This window comes from Mya arenaria, chromosome 10 (assembly GCF_026914265.1).
Source record: "Mya arenaria isolate MELC-2E11 chromosome 10, ASM2691426v1".
Taxonomy (NCBI): Eukaryota; Metazoa; Mollusca; class Bivalvia; order Myida; family Myidae; genus Mya; species Mya arenaria.
Genome location: NC_069131.1, coordinates 63,879,481 through 63,898,411, shown reverse-complemented (window position 1 = coordinate 63,898,411; position 18,931 = coordinate 63,879,481). Strand labels below are relative to the sequence as shown.

Here is an 18,931-nt window from a genome sequence, read left to right as displayed (position 1 = left end):
CATTCATTGTATTGGCAAATATGTAAAGGAGTTAAAAACAATCACTTGATCCATGATCATCCATTAAATGGCCTAAAAGATTTCAATTTGGTGGCCAATACTTACCAACGTCAAATGAACTAAAATGGTGATTGACTTGTATCGTTACGTTAAATCTAAAGTTATAATTGAATATGGCTCCTATCGTTAAAAACACATCAGATAGCCTTTTGTTTTCGGTAATCACTTATTTTAAATCTAATATGATAATTAAATACGGTGCTTGTTATATTAATCTTTCGATGTATATCATTAAAGAAACACCCTTATCAAAATAACAAGATTGCTTAATATAGTCACACATATGTTTTCCTTAGTGGGTGATGACCTCGGTGAGCCTTGCGATGATAATGATGAAACCGACCTATGCACAATCAAAAACAATCGTACCGTGTGTGTCAGTGACGGGGATGGCAACCCGGTGTGTAGCTGCTCTGAACCATTCCTTGAAGAAAACGGCATCTGTGGTAAGTATTTCATAACCGTTTTTGAAGCAAATACGTATATGGTAGGTAGGTGTGAGCCACGAACAGTACGTGCAAATCACGATATATTTATGCGCACGGTATATCAGTTCCAATCAGTGCAAAAGACAATCTTTATAAAGCGTATGTCTGCTTCGAATTTTCAACGAGAAAGATGACATCTAATGTAGTTCTGCTTCGGGAATAAAGTTTGAATAGACGATACCTGCTGGTTGTTCTGCTCGAGTGCCTACGAGAAAATAGACTGCAACTCCGGCAAAATCTTCTTCGAGGTGAGCACGACAATGGATGGCTTCCATTTGTATCTGCTCCGAGGCCAACGTTCAAACAGTTATTTTCTGCTGTAAATGTTCGGTGTTAAACGTTGAAATAATCGGCATCTGCTTACATATCGGCTCGGTGTCTTACGTTGAAATATGTGATGTCTGCTGTAAGATCGACTCGTAGTCTTACCTTGAACGATCAAAAAAAAATAAGGCCCAAAGTCAGCGTTGAAATATTTCTACATCAGCATTAAGATCGGTTCCGTGTCATAGTTTGAACCATACGGCATCTGCTGAAAGATCTTATCCAAAACCTTCGATAAGATGTACGGCACCTGCTGAAATATCGGTTCTAAATCTTACTTTTAAATATGTGACATCTACTGAAAAATCGGTTCTGAGTCTTACGTTAATGTATGCGAAATCTGCCTTTAGATCGGGTCCGAGGCCTACATTGAAATATGTGGCATCTGCTGTTAGATCGGCTCCGTGTAAAACGTTGAAATATGCGTCATCTAGTGTAATATCAGCCTCGAGTCTTACTTTGAAATATACGGTATCTAACACAGTTCAGCTCCGGGGATAACGTTTAGATATACGGCACTTTCTGCTTGAAACATATACATATGCTGTAATGTCCGTTCGGAGTCCAATGTTAATATAAACGGTATAAACTGCGAGATCTGGTTCGAGACCTACTTAAAAATATGCCCTATCTGCTGTAAGATCGGGTCCGAATTCTACGTTCGAAGATGCGCATCTGCTGATATGTCGGGTCCGAGTCCTACGTTCGAAGATGCGCATCTGCTGATAGATCGGGTCCGAATTCTACGTTCGAAGATGCGCATCTGCTGATATGTCGGGTCCGAGTCCTACGTTCGAAGATGCGCATCTGCTGATATATCGGGTCCGAGTCCTACGTTCGAAGATGCGCATCTGCTGATATGTCGGGTCCGAGTCCTACGTTCGAAGATGCGCATCTGCTGATAGATCGGGTCCAAATTCTACGTTCGAAGATGCGCATCTGCTGATATGTCGGGTCAGAGTCCTACGTTCGAAGATGCGCATCTGCTGATATGTCGGGTCCGAGTCCTACGTTCGAAGATGCGCATCTGCTGATAGATCGGGTCCGAATTCTACGTTCGAAGATGCGCATCTGCTGATATGTCGGGTCCGAGTCCTACGTTTGAAGATGCGCATCTGCTGATAGATCGGGTCCGAGTCCTACGTTCGAAGATGCGCATCTGCTGTTAGATCGGGTCCAAGTCTTACGTTGAAATGTATTGCGCCTGCTGTTATGATCAGCTTCGTAGCCTACATGAAAAAACGGCATCTACTGAGTTCGGCTCCGATGCCAAAGTTGAAACATGAGGCATAAGCTGTATGTTTTTTTGGCTTCACATCCTGAGTTGAAATGTTCGGCATTTACTTTAACATCGGCTCCCAGGACAACTTGCATTTAATTTGCATTTGCTGATATATGCTCCGAGTTCTCCTTTGGAAAATACGGCATCTGCATAAGGATCGGCACCAAAACATAGATTGAAGTGTGATGCAAATGCTATAAATCGGCTCTGAATCCTTCGTTGAAACATATTGAATAAACTTAAGATCCGTCCCGAAGCCATTTTAGTAATATGCAGAATATCCTGTTATAATATCTGCACCATGTAAATAGACAAAATCAGCTGAAAGTTCTGTTCCGCGGCCTTCGTTTAAATTATAAGGTATTCTCTGTGAGTTCTCCTCCGGCATCATCTTAAAAGTGTTAGCTTTTAATAAAGACTTGCTAAAAATAGATACCTCTTCCGTCTCTCATATCAATATTCAAATACCAAACACATCAATTGCCGAATGTGATTAGGTCGTCTTGTATTTGTTTTGTACTAGTTGGTTGGTTAAATTATGTCGTATCTGAAAGGTTTTGGAACAATGAAATGTCTTTCGAGATTTACTCATACTTGGATGACCAAAATTTTACTTTTATATTCATTTTTTCTGAACAACTCTGTGATTAATATTCTTTATCCTTCAGAGTGTTCATGTGACGATGGTTGCCCTTGCGGCAATGGTCAGGAGTGTATAAATGGAGAATGCGTTCCCGAGTGCGTCGGATGTGAAGTGCGCATGCCCGGAGGCGAATGCGGTAAGTTAACCCCGTTAACATACTGATTTTAAAAGAGTATATAAATATAGAGAGATTTTTTCGAGGTAACACTTATCCGAATGGACGGGTGAAATAAACGCGTGTTTGAAATAAGATGGTGAAAAGTACGTGGTGAAGGATTGACGGCTGTGAATGAATTTCTCAATAAAAAGTGCCATCTGAAATGCACTTGATGTTGGGTGCGCTGTCCAAGTGAAGGATATTGTAATCATAACCATTTGCATGCCTCTGGAGTAGTGTTTTAATACGAGGGTGTTCTCAAATACACCGGAAGTCGGGTACACTTTCCCCGGAAAGAAGATTTGAAATTTCATGTCGACTGCTTTGCGTTGGTTGAGTGCACATATGACGAGAGCGTCCTAAAACTTGAAGTGAGAGTGGTGCGCATGGCCAAAATGTTTGTGTTGTTATCACGTGCCGTCTTCTTGTGGATGCTGAAGAAGAATGAATGTGTGAATTTTCAGAATACATACTATGTGGGATGCGCGTTCACTGACGTATGAAATAAATTGACTTGTATGTCAATAACATATATTTATGTGCTGTTTGTAAATGTCCCTAAATGTCCCTTAAACGTTGGGTTAATTTAGGGTCCAATTCGTCGGTTTCCATGCTCTTGGCAATTGATTTTTCGTTTAAATACTGTGATTGTTATATCACAAGACTGCTTAAAAATGTACATATTAATGCACCAATCAATTGTAAAACCCCTCCCCCCCCAGGTCCGGGGAATAGCGGGAACTTTGACTTTCGGTCCAGCCAACCCCGGTTAAAATCTCCGCGTTGCGGGGACGAACTGATGGTCAATTCCCCGCAAAATGCCCCCGCACCCCAGGGATATATTTTGTGCGAAGACAAAACCACCGCATTCACCCGTCACTGTGTAACGTAACAGCCACAGATACTCTCTAAGTGTTCACTTAAACTGTTGGAAGTCTTTAAGTTATTAAACAACAACCGTTCGAATGTCAGTTCTTTATTGTTCCACGTTCTTTCTAAGTATAATAATAAGTTCTAAATACAGCATGACATTTAAGGTAATCCCGCATCCTAACTGCCGTCCATTAGGGACCCAAGGCCGCTTTCCTTGCCTTGCCTAACCCAACTCTGTTTTCACATCCCAAATCATCTCTCTTATACTAATTTGTTGTCTACATATTACAGCTTTACAACCACAGGAATACACGTTTTTGTAATTAACATGACCATTTTGTACATTTGTACCAGGTCGGCTGTCAACCATCTCCATATTCAAATGACAATCAAATATGCCCTACATTACTAAACATACAGTATGTAGACACATATACATTTAATTAAATCTTAATTATATCTTAAATATAACTTTGATTAAAGTATTACGGTATTACGTCACAACTGCAGGGCCACCTGCAATCTCAAAACACGGCCCGTTTCTCCGGCAATCCCCCCGAATCTGGGGGGGGGGGCGTGGTCCCAATTGACTGGTGCATAAACGATATCTATGGAATTGAGCGTTAGCAGATGTTTGAGTTTTTGTCATTTATTTTGTGTTTTTTTATGTAATTGATACACTTGAATAATATGCGCCAACACAGAAAGTATTAAATTGCATCGAATTCTTTCGCAGAAACATATGATGCATACTTTATGGGGTTTTCATTTAGATTATTTTTTATAATGTTTTGCAACAGTATTGGATGCGTTTGATTATTACAGTCGAAACCCGTTGGTTCGAATTTGCTTTGCTCGATTATCTCGTTGACTCGAAGTGTATGTAAAGAACTTATTTCTTTTAACACAATGTAAGCATATCCACTTGGCTCGAATTTTCCGAGGCTTGAGGTATTTTTGCCGGTCCATAGGAGTTTGAGCCAATGGGGTTCGACTGTAGTTAGTTTTATCCTCACCAAATTTCATTGAAAAATCAAAAATAATTGCCATTTGCCTCAAAAGAGGAACGATGTATGTTAGATTATTTTACGAATTTGGCGACGATATTTCTTCGACACATTTATAATATATATCAAAAGCGCTTTGGGTAACTTATCATTTTAATTCAGAAACGACTTCAATAATCAGTTTTCATTAAAGATTCAACGATTACTTTCGTTTATACATGTGCGTGCGTGCGTGCGTGCGTGCGTGCGTGCGTGCGTACGTGCGTGCGTGCGTGCGTGCGCGCGTGTGTGCGTGTTTGTGTTTGTGTGTGTGGAGGGGTGTGGGTGGGTGCGTACGTGCGTGCGTGCGTGCGTGCGCGCGTGTGTGTGTGTGTGTGTGTGTGTGTTTAACACTAGAGCAGGTGTCAGGGTAACATTTGTAATGAATGAAGGTTTTAACTACATATTCGAAGTTTTTTAGGCTGTAAACTTTTACATTATCGTTTCAGTGGAACTTCTTTACGGGGACAACTGCACGCTTTTCCCTAACGACTGTTGCCGTGACGATCTCGCATGCATCAATGGCACATGCGAATGTGTGAACGCGGGTCTCCAAAACGACGAGGATGAAGACAAGTGTTGTGGGTTTTTGTTAATTAATGTTGAAAAAAAATGAGATATAGCTTGTAAGAATAAGATTGCAAGTACAACCAATGTCCCACCAAAGGGCAAGATCCAGAATTTGATGTCATCGGGTGAGGGTCGTTTCTTTGGGTACAAATCCTATCCTCATTCCCTCAATGCATAACGTTTTAATTTGATATGGGAGGTTTACCGATACCAACTCAAAAAAAGTCCGATATCATTTTAAAATATAACATTTTGGTATATTTAATACCATAGTGTCATAATAACAAGTTCATTTTGAAAATTAAAGCGGAGTTGATTGGGAGGCCAATGGGCTTTAGAGTCTTGGGTTGATATTGGTATTCATGTTATGTTCAACAGTGTATTATAAATAACATTCGTTTCGAAATAGTCACTTAGAAGCGTGATGTTTGGGATACTCCTGAGCTTATTATAGCCAAGATAAATAAATTAGTATCCTTTAACACAATGATTTCATTCATTGTATTGGCCAATAAGTAAAGGAGTTTAATATTATCACTTTTTCCATGCTTATCCATAGAAAGGCCTAAAAGATTTCAATTTGGTGGCCAATACTTACCAACGTCAAATGAACAAAATTGGTGATTGACTTGTATCGTTACGTTAAATCTAAAGTTATAATTGAATATGGCTCCTATCGTTAAAAACACATCAGATAGCCTTTGTTTTCGGTAATCACTTATTTTAAATTTTATATGAGAAATTAATACGGTTCTTGTTATATTAATCTTTCGATGTATACCATTAAAGAAATACCCTTATCAAAATAACAAGATTGCTTAATATAGTCAAAAATATGTTTTCCTTAGTGGGTGATGACCTCGGTGAGCCTTGCGATGATAATGATGAAACCGACCTATGCACAATCAAAAACAATCGTACCGTGTGTGTCAGTGACGGGGATGGCAACCCGGTGTGTAGCTGCTCTGAACAATTCTTTGTAGAAAACGGCATCTGTGGTAAGTATTTCATAACCGTTTTTGAAGCAAATACGTATATGGTAGGTAGGTGTGAGCTACGAACAGTACGTGCAAATCACGACATATTTCATGCGCACGGTATATCAGTTCCAATCAGTGCAAAAAAAACAACCTTTATAAAGCGTATGTCTGCATCGAATTTTCAACGAGAAAGATGACATCTAATGTAGTTCTGCTTCGGGAATAAAGTTTGAATAGACGATACCTGCTGGTTGTTCTGCTCGAGTGCCTACGTGAAAATAGACTGCTACTTCGGCAAAATCTTCTTCGACGTGAACACGATAATGGATGGCTTCCATTGGTATCTGCACCGATGCCAACGTTCAAACAGTAATTATCTGCTGTAAATGTTCGGTGTTAAACGTTGAAATAATCGGCATCTGCTTACATATCGGCTCGGAGTCTTACGTTAAATATATGTGATGTCTGCTGTAAGATCGACTCGTAGTCGTACCTTGAACGATCCGACATATGTGTTAAATAAGGCCCAAGGTCAGCGTTGAAATATTTCTACATCTGCATTTAGATCGGTTCCGTGTCATAGTTTGAACCATACGGCATCTGCTGTAAGATCTTATCCGAAACCTTCCCTAAGATATACGGCACCTGCTGAAATATCGGTTCTAAGTCTTACTTTTAAATATGTGACATCTACTGAAAAATCGGTTCTGAGTCTTACGTTAATGTATGCGAACTCTGCCTTTAGATCGGGTCCGAGGCCTACATTGAAATAAGTGGCATCTGCTGTTAGATCTGCTCCTTGTAAAATGTTGAATTATACGGTATCTACCACAGTTCTGCTCCGGGGATAACGTTTAGATATACGGCACCTACTGCTTTAAACATACGTCATATGCTGTAATATCCGTTCGGAGTCCAATGTTAATATAAACGGTATAAACTGCGAGATCTGGTTCGAGACCTACTTAAAAATATGCCACATCTGCTGATAGATCGGGTCCAAGTCTTACGTTGAAATGAACTGTGCCTGCTGTTATGATCAGCTTCGTAGCCTACATGAAAAAACGGCATCTCCGATGCCAACGTTGAAACATGAGGCATAAGCTGTATGCTTTTTTGTCTTCACATCCTGCGTTGAAATATTTGGCATTAACTTTAACATCGGCTCCCAGGACAACTTGCATTTAATTTGCATTTACTGATATATGCTCCGAGTTTTACGTTGGAAAATACGGCATCTGCATAAGGATCGGCACCAAAACATAAATTGAAGTGTGATGCAAATGCTGTAGATCGGCTCTGAATACTTCGTTGAAACATATTGAATAAAGATCTGTCCCGAAGCCATTTTAGTAATATGCAGAATATCCTGTTATAATATCTGTACCATGTAAATAGACAAAATCAGCTGAAAGTTCTGATCGCGGCCTTCGTTTAAATTTTAAGGCATTTTCGGTGAGTTCTCCTCCGACACCATCTTATATGGGTTAGCTTTTAATAAAGACTTCCTGAAAAAAGATACATAAATACATAGCTACAGATACTAACCGAAACCACTTCCGTCTCTTATTTCAATATTCAAATACCAAACACATCAATTGCCGAATGTGATTAAGTCGTGATGTATTTGTTTTGTACTAGCTGGTTGGTTAAATTATGTTGTATCTGAAAGGTTTTGGAACAATGAAATGTCTTTCGAGATTTACTCATACTTGGATGACCAAAACTCTACTTCTATATTCATTTTTTCTAAACAACTCTGTGATTAATATTCTTTATCCTTCAGAGTGTTCATGTGACGATGGAGATAGTTGCCCTTGCGGCAATGGTCAGGAGTGTATAAATGGAGAATGCGTTCCCGAGTGCGTCGGATGTGAAGTGCGCATGCCCGGAGGCGAATGCGGTAAGTTAAACCCGTCAACATACTGATTTTAAAAGAGTCTATGAATAAAGAATTCTTGAGGTTACACTTCTCCGATATATTTTTCAATAAAAAGAGCCATCTGAAATGAACTTGATGTTGGTTGCGCTGTCCAAGTGAATGATATTGTAAATATAACCATTGACATACCTTTGAAGAAGTGTTTTAATACGAGGGCGTTCTCGAAAACACCGGAGGTTGGGTACGCTTTCCCCGGAAAGGAGATTTGAAATTCATGTCGACTGCTTTGCTTTGGTTGAGTGTATATATGGCGGGGCGTTCACAAAGTAAGCGGATTTCGGATGCGCTTGCGATTGGTGATTTAAGTAAATACCGTTTTCTTGCAACTGGCATTACATGGCAACTACTTACCGTTGTTGGAGTGCATATATGTCGAGTGCGTCCTAAAACGTGAAGTGAGAGGTGCACATGGCTGGGAGGTTTGTGTTGTATGCACGTGCCGTCTTCTTGTGGGTGCTGAAGACGAATGAATGTGTGAATTTTCAAAATACATACAATGTGGAATGTGCGTTCACTGATATATGAAATAAATTGACTTGTATGTAAATTACATATTTCTATGAGCTGTTTGTAAATATCCCTAAAACGTTCGTATATTGAATGTTTGGATTAGTTTAGGGTTCAATTCGTCGGTTTCCATGCTCTTGGCAAATGATATTTTCGATTTAATACTGTGATTATTATATCACACGACTGCTTATGAATGTACATATTAATGCACCAGTCAATTGTAACCATGCCTCCCCCCGATCCGGGTAATAGCGTGGACTTCCGGTCCAGCAAACCCCGGGTCAAATCTCCGCCCTGCGGGGACGAACTTCTTGTCTATTCCCCGCCAAATGCCCCCGCAGCCCAGGGATCATAGGTAAGGCAACTTCCCCGCTATATTTTGTGCGAAGACGAAACCACCGCATTCACCCGGCACTGCGGGGCCACCTGAAATGTAAAAACAAGGCCCATTTCCCCGGATATTTCCGGTATACCCCCGGACCTCGTGGTGTGGTTATAATAGACTGATGCATAAACGATATCTATGGAATTGAGCGTTAGCAGATGTTTGAGTTTTTACATTTATTCTGTGTTTTTATGTAATTGATGCACTTAAATAATAAAACGCCAGCACAGAAAGTATTAAATTGCATCGAACTCTTCGCAAATGCTTATGATGCATATTTTATGGGGTTTTCATTTAAATTATTTTTGATAATGTTTTGCAACAGTATTGGATGCGTTTAATTATTACAGTCGAAACCCGTTGGTTCGAATTTGCTTTGCTCGATTATCTCGTTGACTCGAAGTGTATGTAAAGGATTTATTTCTTTTAACACAATGTAAGCATATCCACTTGACTCGAATTTTCCGAGGCTCGAGGTATTTTTGCCGGTCCATTGGAGTTTGAACCAACGGGGTTCGACTGTAGTTAGTTTTATCTTCACCAAATTTCAATGAAAATTTAAAAATGATTGCCAATTGCCTCGAAAGAGGGACAATGTATGTTAGATCATTTTACGAATATGGCAACGATAATTCTTCAACGCATTTCTTATATATATGCAAAGCGATTTAGTAAACTTATCAATTGAATTTCAGAAACGAATTCAATTATCAGTTTCCATTAAAAAGTTAAGCGATTACTTTTTAATTATACATGTGCGTGAACATATGTTAGATTTTTGCATATCTATCATTATCATCAGTCGCTACATAAGCATAATGATATATGTAATGAAACAGGCATGGTATAAACATTAAATATGAAACCCCCAAACATATAAGGAAATGTGTTCTTAAATCCATAATATTGTACTTTCCAAGAGAACGTATATTTACATATATCTTTGATGGGACGAAAATAAAACGGGAGCGGTATTCATAAAACATCTTAAACATTTCTGAATTCATGTTAATTTCCTAGAATGTTCGTAGTCAGCTTAAAATGAGAAAAAAGTTTGTTTCAAGACTTTATTATGCATTTTGAACCAATAGAAAATAATTATTTCAGGAACATTTTAATGATTCGAATTCATGTGAAATAGCATACCTTACTAAGGGAATGACTTTGTTTTCCCCAGAAGCAAACTTGAAATAATGAAAGGACAGTTTTTTAGTATTAATTGTAACTATGACACTTAAATGCCCGCCAACAATTTTTTCCTTGACACACAATAATGCAGTGCGTGTGTGCGTGTGTGCGTGCGTGCGTGCGTGCGTGTGTGCGTGCCTGCGTGCGTGTGCGTGCGTGCGTTTTACACTAATGGAGGTTATCGGGTTACATCTGTAATAAATGTAGGAGTAGACTACAACTTGAAATCCTTTAGGTTGTTAACTCTAACATTATAATTTCAGTGGAACTCGGTCACGGAGACGACTGCACGCTGTTCCCTGACGGTTGTTGCCGTGACGATCTCGCATGCATGAGTGACAAATGCGAATGTGTGAACGCGGGTCTCCAAAACGACGAGGATGAAGACAAGTGTTGTGGGTTTTTGTTTATTACTGTTAAAATAGGATAGAGATTAAGCTTGTCAGAATAGATTGCAATGTCCCACCAAAGGGCGGGATCGAGAATTTGATGTTATCGGATGAGGGTCGTTACTTTGGGTACTTTGGGTACAAATCTTATCGTCACCCCCTCAATGCAAACCGTTTAAATTTGATATGGAATGTTTACTGATATAAACTCAAAAAAAGTCTGATATCATTTTGAAATACAATATTTTGGTGTATTCTTCTTATTCTTAATACCATAGTGTCATAACAATATTTAGAATTTAAAGCAGAGTTGGTTGATTCCAATGGGCTCGGCCAATGGGTTTTAGAGCCTAGGGTTTATATCGGTATTCATGTTATATTCAAAAGTGTGTATTTATCAATATTTTTTTTTTTCAAAATAGGCAATTAAAAGCGAGCCCTTTTGGATACTCCTCAACCCATTATAGATAAGATGAAACTAATAAATATCCTTACATAAAATGATTTCATGCATTGCATAGACCATTAAGTAAAAGAGTTAAATACAATCGCTTTGGTCCATGCTCATCTATAGACAGACCTAAACAATGTTAATGAGGTGGCAAAGTCTTGCCGATGTTAAATGAACACATGGGTATTTACTTGTATCGTTACATTAAATCTTATGTTCTTATTGAATATGGCTCCTGTCGTTCGAAAAACATTTGTCAGATAGACTTTTGTTGTTGGTAATCACTTACTTTTAAATTGAAAATGAGAGTTGAATACATTCGTTGTTCTTTTAATACCTGCGATGTATATCATTAAAGAAATACCCTTAACAAAGTAACAAGATTGCTTAAGATAATCACACATGTGTATTCCTTAGTGGGTGATGACCTCGGTGAGCCTTGCGACGATGATGATGATGAACCCGACCTATGCACAATCAAAAACAGTCTTACCGAATGTGTCAGTGACGGGGATGGCAACCCGGTGTGTAGCTGCTCCCAACAATACACTCTAAAAGACGGCATCTGTGGTAAGTATTTCATAACCGTCTTTGAAGCAAATACGTATATGGTAGGTGTGAGTTACGAGCAGTACGTATACATGACGGCATATGTTAAGCGCACGCTGTATCAGTTCCAATCAATGCATCAAAACAACCTGTGTAAAGCGTATGTCTGCTTCAAACATTCTACCTTGAAATATACGGCTTCTGCTGTAAGTTTGGCTTAGGGTCCTGCATGGAAATAGACGGCATATATACATATCGAGTCCGAGGCCACGTTAAAATATGCGGCATCTTGTTTACGATCGGCTTCGCTTCGTTTGTTTAAATATTCGGCATCTGCCTTTTAATCGGCTCTAATGACCATTTGCAAATATACGGCATCTACTTATATCGGCTCTGTGTTATCTGTTGAAATATGAGGCACCTGCATTAAGATTACCTACGAGCCCTAGTTTGAAATATTACGCCTTCATGGTTTAAGAAAGACGCTGAGCCCTTCGTTAAATCATACCGTCTTAACTGAAGATCTGCTCACAGGCCAAATTAGTAATATCAGGACTATTATGTATGATCCGCACTAGAGAAATAGACGAAATAACCTTGAAGTTCTGCTCCGAGGCATTCGTGTAAATATGAGGCATCTTCTGTGAGCTCTCCACGAAGACCATCTAACAAGTGTTTGCTTGCCCCAAAGCGTTCTTGAAATTTTAAGGCATTTAATTAAGGTATGTTTGCTACTATGCTTACAGGAATATTACGGCATCTAATGTGTGTTTTTCTGCTCCGTGGAGCTTCTGAAAAGATAAGGCATCTAAGTAGAGTTTCTCGCTCCGAGGACTAGCTGGAAGTTATTGCATCTAAAAAGTATGTAGCTGCTGAAATATAACATGTAATCTTGTATGCCTTTATCAAAATATTCTTAGAAATAGGAAGCTACTAAGTAGTGTGTTTCTATTTCGAGTCCTTGATTAAAAATAAACAGCAAGTTGTTTTAGTTCCCCCGGAAATATACAGCATCTGTTGTAAGTAGAATTCGTCCGCTTCGAGGCTTAAAGGGACTGTACACCAGATTGGCACCAAAAAAGGTTTTGTTCTGCAACGAATCTCAGAACAATTATCTAATAGAATGTGTTACGCTTTGATATCATAATTGTAAAAAAAGTACCAAAATGTAAAAAAATAATTGTGTAGGAGACCGGGTTCGAACCCGTGTCGCCAAAATTGTAGTCTAGCGTCGTATCTACTGAGCCACGCAGCTTACTCTATTTGATTGACATAATTAAGCTAAACAACTACCTCGGTAATATCACGTTATAAAACCGAATCGCCAATCACGCATAAGGAATGAATTCTGCCTAGTAGACATACCCATGTAATCTGTTTTAATGGAAAAATACGAAATAACTGCTAAACTTGAATGAATTGTAAACTATGTGGTACTTCAGTTAGCAAGTTTCAAAGCCATCGATGTCAGTTTTCGACAATGTTCTTCTTTTTTCCCCCGCTATTTTATCATACGTAGTACAGCCCCTTTAACGGGAACAAAACAAAAAATAAAGTCTGGATTTTTCGTCTTCTTCCTAGCTTACTTGGAAATACATATAATATCTGATTTTTTCCGCTGCTTCGGGGCTAACTTGGAAATAAACGTCATATGTTGTAAGTAGTGTCTGTCTGCTTTGATGCTAGCATGGAAATATACTCCATCTGGTGTAGGTAGTGTACGGCTGCTTCGTTTCTTACATGTTAAAGACTAACCTTAAAATATACATACGTCATTTAAGTACTGCCTGTCTGCTACGTGGCTTACCTTGAAATAGAGTGGCGTCTACTGTTAGTAATATCCACAGTGGCTTGATGACAAAGGCTCATTATAGTCTCAATAAATAATTTCAACTAGCCAAATTTATATTTTATACATACTTGAACATGTATGTCATCAATATAATACATTGCCATAAACAAAAAATGAGATTTGACAAAATTCAAAAATACCCTATACTGTAATATGAAACAAGTGAAGAATGTTCGCCCAGCGAAAATGTAAACAAACACAGATTCTCGTTGAAAATTATAACTTTTTCGTAAGCTACAAACAAAATACCTATGGCAATGTATTTTATTGCTGACATACATGTTCAAGTATGTATAAAATATACTTTTGGCTAGTTGAAATTACTTATTGTGACTTTAATAAGCCTTTGTCATCAAGCCACTGTGGTAATATCCATTTTAAAACAGAAGTCATATAAGTTGTCTGTATCTGCTTCGTTGCCTACATGGAAACAGATGACATCCACCTCTAGAAAGTCAGATCGAATGCCCAATTTAAGAAGCAGTGGTCTATGACATCTATGAGCCCTACTTGGGATTGGAAGGTGTCTAAGTAGTATGTTTATATTCTTAAACCTACTTGTAAACAATGACATTAAACAGTGTCAAACGTTAATTAAATAGAATCTACCGATTTCACAATTTTAGAAACAATAAAATGTCGATCGAGATTTACCCTTATTTAGACGTTGCTTCGGTAATCATATTGTGTGAACACATCTTTAATTGTTAAAACGCATTTATTATTATTCTATAGAGTGCTTATGCTCCTCGGGAGGTATCTGTGCATGCGACGAAGGTCTGGAGTGCGTACAGGACAATTGCGTTCCCGAATGCGGCCGATGTGAAGAGCGCGTGTCCGGAGTTTGTAGTAAGTATATGCCGTCTACTTTCTGATTTGAAATGTACATGACAAGCAATGTCTTGAGTACACATTGTATATGCGAGTCGGATCAGTCTATCTTGAAATATACATATTTTATCTTGTAATATCAGTTTTAAAACGGTTTAGATATGCGGCAAAGGGCTATCTTGAAATGAACACCTTCTTGGTTCAGTATGAATGATCAAATTTGTATCTAAAGATAGACACATTATAAACGGTGTACACATATTACAAGGTTTATCGGTTAGTATTTATATTCTAAATATAGGGTGTAAGATCATATGTATTAATGGTCAGTGACAAATCATAAATGGTTTACTAAAGTCTATCGGGACAGATTCTAAGTAGTAGTAGTAGTAGTAGCAGTAGCAGTAGCAGTAGCAGTAGCAGTAGCAGTAGCAGTAGCAGTAGCAGTAGCAGTAGTAGTAGTAGTAGTAGTAGTAGTAGTAGTAGTAGTAGCAGCAGTAGCAGTAGTTTTAGGAGTCATCATCATCATCATCATCATCATCATCATCATCATCATCATCATCATCATCATCATCATTATTATTATTTCTATTATTATTATTATTCAGGTCCACAATGTAACGATTCGCAAGTGTGCAATGAAAATGAACAGTGTGTAACTCCACGTAAGTAACTGTATCCTTCAATTCGTTAAAGTTCAAAGGTAGTTCATCCATTATTTATCATCGACAAAATTAGTACCGCTGACAAAACGATAGATAAAAAACCTGTTTATGAATGCAACGGAGATGGGGTATGAACTTTTTTCTTATGAAGAAAAGTATTCATGACGCCAAACATGTGTTGTGTAATTTTTTTGCGATAAGATTCCGAAGGTCCCCAGTCTGCATCAATGAAACTGCCCCATTAGAGCGTACTGTGGCGGTGTACGTTTGTTTACATATTTCAAAGGGCATATCGATGTATAAGATGTTTTAATAAAGAAATGTTTACAAGACGGCAATAAACTAAAACACAAACATTATTCGAATCTTTTTATTTAGGCTGGTCGCTGGTCATTGGGTATTTCCTTTCGTCAAGGGAAAGTACTGCGCTTCACAGATTGCTAAATGCTCACACGTATAATTAAATGTTTAAAGGATATGAAGGAAGGGTGAGGAAAGACCTTAAAAATTAAAGGAATGCGATTACGCATCTAGATAGAAAACTGCCCGCAGAGATTAACTGCGAGGTGACCAGTTGGCTTCCATACGAGTGGTGGAGGATAACGTTTTTCTTGCAACATCTTATCCTGGTTTATTATGATGTACATCAATTCATGCTTTCCCTGATTATTGAATTGCTTTTTAGAAAGAATAAACTCATTTTTACTCTCATTCAAATCATGATAGAATATGTATTCACACTAACACCTATTGAACCGCGTCTTCGATGTCCTGTATCCAAACTCGTTTTTTTAAGTATTCATAGCCATTCAATATGGGCAGTACACATCCAACGTGTCAAACAGCCGTCCAACATGCACAGTACCCATCCAACATGAACAATAGCCAGCCAACATGAACAGTAGCAATCCAACTTGAACAGCAGCCAACCAACATGGAAAGTTGCATCCACCATGACAAATAGCCATTCAACATGACAAATAGCTATCCAGCATCACCAATTACCCTTTATATTGAGCAGTTGCCATCCAACATGACCAGTAGCCATCAAGTATGGACAGAAGCCATCCAATATAAGCAGTATTCATCCAACATGACCAGTGGCCATCCAACATAAACAGTAGCCACTCATCATAAACTGTAGTCATTCGATATGGACAGTTACCATCCGACATTAACATAAACATCCAACATTGACAGTAGCCAGTCAGCATGAGCTGTAAACATTCAACCAGAGCAGTAACCTTATACCCGGAACAGTTACCGTCCAGCCCGAACTGTATCCGTCTAACATGAACAGTAACTATCCAATATGAAGAGTGCCATTCAACATACACATTATCTTTCAGACATGATCAGCATTCATCAATAGTTACGATCCAACATCAACAGGTTGATTAGTAACCATCTAACTTTGAACAATGACCATGCAACTTATACAAAAATCAAACACGATCAGCATTCATCGAACATTAACAGTTGCAATATGAACAATAATAATGTTTGTCGAATAATGATTTATATTTAGTAGTATTTTGTATTTTGTAAAGTATTTTCAGTCCTACATTTCGGCATGTAGTAGTGCGTGAAAATGCATTGCTTTGTCACTGTGGTATTTGATTCATAATCAGCGCAGGTGGTATTCATTACCGGTAAAAAGACAGGTGTTGGAAGTGAACTGACAATTTCCATCATATGATACAACAAAATATGGATCACTTACAGGAAATAATCTAGTCAGCTTGTCATAGGCTGACTTACTAACAAAATTCATGAACATATTAAAACGTATTAAGTATTGTCTGAACAATCGTGATATATTCTATATAAAATCCTTCCGGGGTTGGGTTGTTGATCCGATATGTCATATTCGGAGCGACTGACACCATTTCCGGATTTGAGGTTCCCTTTCAACAGATTTGAATACCTTTGCCCATTGATGTGATCCATTATCGGGTCACTTACTAACACCATAAATTATATATCACATCGACAACCTGTTTTTATTAAAAAAAATATCGGAAAGGTTTCAATATTCATCAAAGTCGAAAAAATATGCCTTTTCGGGATTATGTTATGTCGTCATTCATACTGTAATTTGTTTTATAAATATAAACGTTATAGTGTCCATTATCATTAATATTTCAGTGGCACTAGGCGATGAATGTACGGGTACAGGAAGTGCGAATGCGTGTATGAGGGATGATGGGATCAAATGTAGAAGTGGTGACTGTTGTGGAAATGCAAATGGAAATCCTGATTATCCATGCAATGTGAAGTACTGTGTGTGTGAGACGGAATGGGGATACAAGCTAAACGCGTCCCAAACCGGGTGTGAGTTAACTGGAAATCCAGTAGTACCGAAAGGAAATTGCGAGGACATGCTTTACGTCTAATGAAATCGGAAGGGCAGCATAGGAACAATAAACATATTCCATGTCGTATAACATCTAAATACACATGCATGCACTTTTTCTTGCTAATTTTAATGAAGTTGTAATTCTTAATACTATCTAATAAAATACCTTCGTTTTTAAATTGTTGTTCAATAACAATGTACGGTAATCATCAAACCAGTAGGATTCAAACCTAGATATCAGCCATCAAAATGAGATTTACCATTCAACAAGCATATTGATTTTTCAATATCAATATCAACCATCACGCATATAAGCCGTCTTAACTAGGAAATACACCGGATCAGTAGCCAGTCAACAAACTAAGACAGAAGCCATCATACATAAATATTAGCCATCCAACATGTAGAGTAGCCATTCAACATCCACTGTAGCCATTCAATATCCGAGGTAGTCATTCGACATAGGCACTGGATATGCAACAAGGCCAAAAGCAGTTCGACAGTTGCATCCACTGTAGCCATTCAATATCCACAGTAGCCATTCGACATGGACACTGGATATGCAACAAGGCCAAAAGCAATTTAAAAGTAGCCATTTAACATACAGAGTAGCCATTCAACAAGCCATTCGACATAGGCAGTAGCCATTTAACAAAGCCAAAGTAGGAATATCGGGATTCATCAATAGTGACAAATTACAACCCTACATGACCAGTTACAATTAAATCAGAAATAAACTGTTACTATCCCGTATGACAAGTTGACATAGAACCTGCCTAGCAACTACACAGCAGGGACACTATACATGATCCTGAACAAAAGCGCATCCCCAGAAATCATCACACATTAACATAAGCAATTCAACATATACAGTGGCCTTTAAACATATACATTTAACATACATCATAGACAGTTTCCTTTCAATAAGACCAATTCTAAATAACCTTAACAGTATCCATCCAACGTGAACAACACCGATCCAGCATTGACGGTAGCCATTTAACATGAACAGAAGAATTAACAGTAAACACCCAACATGATCAGTTATAATCCAACATGAATAGTAGTTATCCGACTAGACCAGTAGCATCACAACATGAACAGCAGCAATACATTCACATGGAATGTATCTAATCAGCTAGCAAATACAGATCCAACATGGCTAGTAGCAATCTAGAAATATAGCAGCAATACAACATGAAATGTAGCCAGCAAACATAAAGAATATCTATCAAATATGGCTCGTAGCACTCCAACATAACCAGCAGTAATTAAATCAGAAAAGCAGTCATCGACCATGAGTATTAACTTTCCAACATGAACAATTCACCTCCATAAACGGAAACTTAATTATGCACATTGACCGTCTAACTAATTATCAGCGAGT

The 18,931-nt window shown here is 38.3% G+C and overlaps 1 protein-coding gene across 1 annotated transcript; it reads left to right on the top strand.

The window, feature by feature from the left end:
• Positions 1-343: 343 nt before the first annotated feature.
• On the top strand, positions 344-17,581 carry LOC128204910 (neurogenic locus notch homolog protein 1-like). The gene is made up of 10 exons (XM_052906312.1): positions 344-506; positions 2,823-2,933; positions 5,323-5,454; positions 6,292-6,441; positions 8,210-8,326; positions 10,712-10,843; positions 11,706-11,858; positions 14,425-14,538; positions 15,129-15,185; positions 17,334-17,581. The coding sequence occupies exons 1-10, from the start codon at positions 344-346 to the stop codon at positions 17,579-17,581; spliced, it is 1,377 nt and encodes a 458-aa protein (XP_052762272.1).
• Positions 17,582-18,931: the final 1,350 nt, after the last annotated feature.